This window comes from Diplotaxodon limnothrissa, linkage group LG3, assembly GCF_057381915.1.
Source record: "Diplotaxodon limnothrissa isolate DT_005_m linkage group LG3, D_limnothrissa_male_GT1.1, whole genome shotgun sequence".
NCBI classification, from domain to species: domain Eukaryota; kingdom Metazoa; phylum Chordata; class Actinopteri; order Cichliformes; family Cichlidae; genus Diplotaxodon; species Diplotaxodon limnothrissa.
Genome location: NC_140598.1, coordinates 26,349,594 through 26,356,377, shown reverse-complemented (window position 1 = coordinate 26,356,377; position 6,784 = coordinate 26,349,594). Strand labels below are relative to the sequence as shown.

Below are 6,784 nucleotides of genomic sequence, written 5' to 3'. Positions count from 1 at the left end.
AAATCCAATAATCAGGATCAAATAATAATCCTAAACTAGAGCTCAGGAGGTTAAACTGAGTCAGACCAACTGTGTTGATGAAGAGATGAACTTTAATCCTGCAGAACTTCAGTCACAACGCAGGTTTTCAACAGGATGAAACCAAAAAGTTTTGTGTGAGTTTTATAAATGTGGGATGTTAAATGATACAAAATATGTTTAAATACTGAATAAACTCAAATAAAAGATTTTGACAGATGTATATAAACTTGGTTAAAATGATTTTATATAAAGTTGGACTGTAGGAGAGAAGCTGCTGCTGTCTGAGCCATAATCTGATTGTTTTATTTTAAACAAAGATGTGATTTGAAATAAAGAGATCTGTTATTCAGGGTTCACTTTCTGTGTGGTCTACAGTGCTGTGAAACAGCACGTGTCTCCTAAACGGAATAACTGGTTGTGCGAGCAACAATCAGTCTTTTTGATAACCTGCACTGATCAATGCTGATCTTCGGAGGCCTGTTTCACTACACTTTCCTGAGCATGAACACCACTGTGCCACGTGTTCTCCATGTGTGGATAACGACTCTCATCATACTTCACTTCCCAGTCTGATAGATGTCAGTGACTTTGTTTCTCAGCTCTTCTGTAGATCGTGGCTTCATGTGTTGCATTTAGACATTTTTGTCCTGCTTCACTTTGTGGGACACGTTCTACTTCAGTGACTCTTGATTCAGCAAGTCTGTCAGCTTCATGTCTATTTTAACTGTTAAAGACAAAATGCCAAAATATAATATCTAAAATTAATTTTTGATGTTATGAGAAAATAAAGTGTGACAAATATGGAAGTAAGTAAGAAATCAGTGAGGAGGCTGATACTTAAACAGCTCATCTCATAAAGTCACCAGCAGAGGGCGATGAGGAGCTGACCTCCTGGTTAAAAGGTCAAGCTCATCCATGCAATGCTTTCCCATCTCTTCAAATACAAAGTAACTTCTCACTAATGTGTAACAACTGTCCATGACTGATAGTCAAATAAGTGTTTTGCTGTCAAAATATGCTTTTACAGCATTGACAGTGTGTTTACACGAGGTCATCCTATGAGTAAATTCCTTTTTATGCCTTAATAATTCATGGGTCGGGTACTAGGAATGTGTTAAAAATAGGTATAAGAGTATGGAACGCCAGGACTGCCATAATGAATTAATTAAATACACCATTAAATAATTAATTAAATGTGTCAATAATTAATTAATTACATGTGTCATAACTCAAGAAGCTTTTTTTCTTTTTCCTGGGGAAAAGGAAAAAAAGTTGCTTATCTTAAAAAGAGGAAGTTAAACGTCGGAGTCGTCCATAAACAGGCCATGAATCTAAAGCTGTCTAATTAAATGTGATCTGTTTTAAAATACGATTAATAAATATATTCAGTGAACTCACTCCAGCGTTTTCTCTTTAATTTACTTTAATCATATTTATGTGACACCAACTATTTAAATTCTATCTGTCTGATTGTAACTGAACCTGAACGTCTGACCAATCAGTGACCTGTGGAGACACGAGCCTCGAACCGTTCATAAGTGTTTGGAAAATCATAGTTTTGTAATTTTTGTAGGGCTTTAATAAAAGTCTTGCATTATATTATTAAGATCATGTGATTTAAAATGGTGCATTCAGATACATTTTTATATAATTTATGTTTTATTCGGCTCACTTCTGGTTCCCTCTCTACGACCCCCGCCACTACACGCTGTTCTTCTTGTCTTCGTGTCCCTCCCTTAATTCATTCACTTCTCATATGTACACGAGGATCTGCCCGGCCGGGAGCAGCCACTCTCTGAGGCCTTCCCCACACTGCAGCCTCAGTTCACGCTGAAGTCATCATCGAGTAGAAATGCTGTCAAACCTAAAACGAGGGCGTGGTCTCAGCAGGCTGAGCAGGTTTTCTTTGTGCGTTGTGTTTCCAGCAGATTTAAAGACTCAGACTTGAATGTAGGACGACGATATTTTATATTTTTTCTAAATTGCCGAATGAACACATGAACACTCCTGTTGTAAAGACACTCAGTTTGTGCTTCATTCAGTGGGTTTCTAAGCTGCCGTTTTAAAAGTACTGCTCAAGAATCTAATTCACACTGAAAACAGTGTCTCGCGCCTCGGCAGTGACGTCACTGTGATGCGGTGTAAACGCCTCAAAAGCACACTGATTAGTGGGTGCATGTTAATTAGTTCTGTTTATACCTGCACCATAAAGGATCCACGGGTCGTGTATATTTTAGACGTATACCGAGTTAAACTAGAATGACTCTGTTAACATCAGCGTGTCTCTGCGTGGCTCTGCTGTTCGTCTGTGTCGTGGATTTGGCTTCCTCAGGTGAGCGCTCCTTCAGGTACTGCTTCCTTTTTCTTCATGAACACCGCTCTCCTTTACTGTCAAACTGTCAAATCCCCCCCGAGACCCCGCCTGTGCATTATGTCCTGGTAGTGGACAAAAACGGTTAGACCGAAATATACTGTTTTATTTTTAGAAGGATATATTTATTTTAAAAAGAGTGTACGCAGCTTGTGTAAGCTGCTTCAGGACACCTGAGCTACGAGGCAGGGGTTCGGTCTGGTAAACAAGAAGCCCCTCTGCCCTCCTTTCCTGTCACTTTATCCAGACCACCATGAATGACGTCACAAGGCAAAGGAAAGGTGTGCAGGAGAACTTGCACATTAATGATGAAGGAACGGAGCCCACTGTTCCTTCACTGGGCTGGTTTCAGTCATTAGCAGATGTACTGTTTATAAGATTGGAAACCTGCAGTGAGCTGAGACTGAAGAAGTCACTTGGATGAGTGACGAAACGTTTCTCCCACTGAAAACGCTACATCCACGTGAACCGAATCAACTTTTGGGATGTGCAGGGACTTTATCAGGAGCAGATCAGAGAAACTGACAGATATATAAATCATGTGGGTGTGGCTTGGGGTGTTCAGGCTTGTTTTCCTGTTTGCTTCGGTTGGTTTGTGCAGGTGTGAACACAGTAATCACACTCGTGTGTGGACAACCCCACCGAGACCCTCTGAAGGAGCCGGTCTCGGTGAGGTTTGTTTATGGTGTGAACGTGATCCCAACCAGCTGCCAGGGGCGCGTTACAGGTTTGGATTAAAAACGTCCCGTGGCCACGTGTGCTTTATATTCTCAATACAGGGAGGAAGTACAGATGTGCAAAGGTCTGTGTGGGTCAGCAACCAGGGGCCCGTTCTTTGTACCTCGCTAAGTAAGTTAGCTGGATTAGATTGTTGACGATTTCGCGTGATCCTGGATCGTTCGGTTCTCCGAAGCTCATCCGGGACTTGCTGTCATAGCAACAGAGCCGTAAGCGTAAACCTGCTCGGGAGCAGGTTTACTTTATGTAAACAGGATTAGATCGCGGCCACGCAGGTATGTCCGCTTCATTTATACGAAAGCAACAGCGATATTCCACCACTGTTTCACCATAAATAAATGATGTCACACAGATACATACAGGTCATTTCCTAAAAAAAGGGAAATGTACTATTAATCGTTCTCTTTCATGTATGTGATTATTACAGATGTTATCCATATTTCAGAGTAGTAATAGTAAATCACTTCGTGTAATCAAGATGAGAGACCACGGCTATAAAAGCGAAGGTGGATTTGGGAAGCCTGTCGCAGCCATGTCCTGTCCGTTTACGCGAGCCACCCATTGCGGAAGGTGCAAGATTGATAAGGAGAGTCCTCAGAATTCAGCGTATATTGCGGGATAGACAGGATCCTTTAGCTCAGCGCGACAGTGTGCTCATAGAGAGATATCGATTTTCCCGTGAGGGTATTATTTACTTAACCAACTTGTTGACGAGGGGGTGCAGGACCACCACCTGTCTTTTTTTGCTCTGCCCTTTTCTTGGTTGCTGTTATAAACAAACAGATTATTTCAGGGTCTCTTTTCAAGAGACTAAAAGCAATATAAGTGAACCGGAATAGCGAGCTCAAAGTTGGCGCGATGATTTGATCTTGGATGTAGTAAGCGAGGTACGAAGAACGGACCCCAGCCCTGAAACGACTCCGTTTTCTCACACAGCACACTCGCCTTCTGTGAGTCTGACCAATGAGCGGGCTGAGCGTTCCCACGTGGTTTGTAGCGACGCCTTTTCTCTGTATGTAAACGAATCAAACCAGTTTACAAACTCAACAGCTGACATGCTGACTGTAGACTCCGCCCACCGTGTCCCACCTGATCCTGCTGGAGCAGAAACCGTGAAAGTTTCCCTTCATTATAAGGTTGCGATTTTAAGGAGCAGGCTGAAGATTCAGCTCCCACATCCTGACGGGACGTTAAAGTAAAGGTCGTGATTTTAAAGAGGAAGAAACGTACAGCTATGAAATGACACCATCGTAAAAACTGCAGCACAGCAACAAACAGGAGGAATGTGATGTTCAATCATCATGAACTTTATTTATGAAGGACTTTAACCTCTGACAGAAGTGCTGAACACAGGATCAAATACGTCAGAATAAAATATAAATAAATAACAGAAACACCTCAATTAAAATAATAATACACAATTAAAACGTTGTCTTCTCTGCTAAAGGACATAATAAACCTCGAAGCTCCTTTTTTACTATTTAGAGAATTCAGACAGTTCTGATCATGGCTGGAGAGACTTAAAGGTCACCTCACTCAGGTAGACAAACTCACCAAGTACAGATGTGTGTGTCCAAACTGAAAGTAAAATAAACTTTTGGATATTTTTGGCTTCCATTTAAACATTTTTGGGACAAATGATAAAATTTCAAATCTAAAAATCCTGCTGAAGTAAATACTGTTTGTGATCTGATGGAAACATCCACATTACAACAACAATGATGGCTTCAAGCTCACATTCAGGCCTGTGAGACACAGTTAGACTGTCAGACACTGAGCCGTGACTCCATTCAAATGCACTTTTATATACTATATTTTATTTAATATTCAACACTGAACTATAAATTTTATTTTTAGTTAAACGTTTTATTCAGTATATTCATAAAAGTGTTTTTTTTTTTTAAACATTTAGTGTAACCTGTGAGAACACAGGCCTGTGTGTTTGTCCTCCACAGTGGAAAAGGCTGAAAATAATCATTTTAGCAGAACCTCATTTTATAAATTCTGCACTCAGCTTTCTAATGTCTTTGAAATTCAGCACAGCTTGTTTTTCCAGTTTTTCCTTCTTTCTTCTTTCCCGACACGCTCACTTTTAAATCCGTCTCCTCGTTGCTCTCTGTGTGTCTGACCTGAACCACTGCTCTCGCTGTCGTTGGAGAATCTGCAGGATATATAATATCTCACCGTAGTCTTGCTCTGTATTTCTCCCTTCTCCACACCGTCACTATCTATATGCTTGCTGTCTTATTCAGCAGGGAGATCCACAACTCGTTCAGTACTTTCATAAGACACAAGGACATAAAAACTGATTACATACAAACGGGAGTCAAACCTGATAAACTGCATCAGAGGTTTGGTGACTTTGTCCCAAAATAAGTCCAAGAAGGTTGTTTTTTTTTCTGTCCTCTGTGTCAGCAGAGCTCACTGGTCTCTGATCCTCTCTCTGATTGGCTGCTGTAGAAGTCAACAGTTGTACTTTGACCTTTAACCTCTGCTCTGTGTTGTTTCCTCTTTCAGAGCAGAAAATCATCACAGCTGAGTCTGGACAGAACGTCACTCTGACATGTCGAGCTCCACAAGGCAAACCCATCAGAGCTGTGAAGTGGAGCAGAGCTGACCTGGGAGATAAATATGTGCTTTTGTACCGAGATGAGCTGTTTGATCAAACAAGCCAGCATCCATCTTTTAAGAACCGGGTGGATCTGCAGGACAGACAGATGAAGGATGGAGACGTGTCTTTGATTCTGAAGGATGTGACGATTAATGATGCTGGAACATACGAGTGTCGTGTCATTGTGGGAGAATCAGCATCATTGGAGATCATGGGAACCGTCAACATGAGTGTTCTTCCTCCAGGTGAGCAGAGTTCAGTGTGTGTGATCAGAAGTGAAGCTGCTTCCTGACGTTGGATTAGCTTCTCTTCTGTTCTTCACTCGTCATAAATGCTCCTGTTTCTCTCCTGCAGGTCACCAGGGAGACACGGAGGATGGAGGGATAAAGGATATCCCTGTCGGACTTAAAATCGGTCTGTCATTTATTGGTGGGATTGTTTCAGGTTTTCTTTTGTGTTGTTTTGGGATCTTTCTTTGCATTTACTGCAATAATGATGCTGAGATTCAGAGTCAGGCGCTATAAGTCTCCTGACGACCATCACAAGGTTTAAAAAACCCTAAAATGAAAACACAGTTTAAAAACTGATGTTTGTTGAAAACGCCTACAGAAACACATTAAACACATTAAATATTTTTCAATAACAACAATGGTTTAAAAACCCTTAAAAAAATACATATTACGAAGGTAAAAAAATCAATGCATTTATTAAACATATTAAAGCCAGTAGACAAAAATTCTGAGGAGGAGAGCTGAGAGGCACTGCCTTATTAAAAAAAAGACCTCATACTTACTATGTCATTTGATCAAGATTTAACCTACTACTATTACTATTAATATAACCTATTACTTAAGCTACTGCTTAATTTATACGTCTGCTGTAAACTTGTACATAGAAGCTACGACGTGGCCACTCAAAGTGTTGGGAGGTGTTATTAATGCCTGTGATACTGAAAGTTCACAGTTGCTGCCTGAGTTTCTCTTTAAATTGATCAAATTTTGTTTAAGTCAAAAACTGTCACCAGAAGAACACATAGCCACATA

The 6,784-nt window shown here is 40.7% G+C and overlaps 1 protein-coding gene across 1 annotated transcript; it reads left to right on the top strand.

Moving 5' to 3' along the window:
* Positions 1 to 2,280: 2,280 nt before the first annotated feature.
* On the top strand, positions 2,281 to 6,265 carry LOC146635118 (programmed cell death 1 ligand 1-like). Its single transcript, XM_085346402.1, has 3 exons — positions 2,281 to 2,353; positions 5,648 to 5,986; positions 6,096 to 6,265. The coding sequence occupies exons 1-3, from the start codon at positions 2,281 to 2,283 to the stop codon at positions 6,263 to 6,265; spliced, it is 582 nt and encodes a 193-aa protein (XP_085202528.1).
* The last annotated feature ends 519 nt before the right edge of the window (positions 6,266 to 6,784 follow it).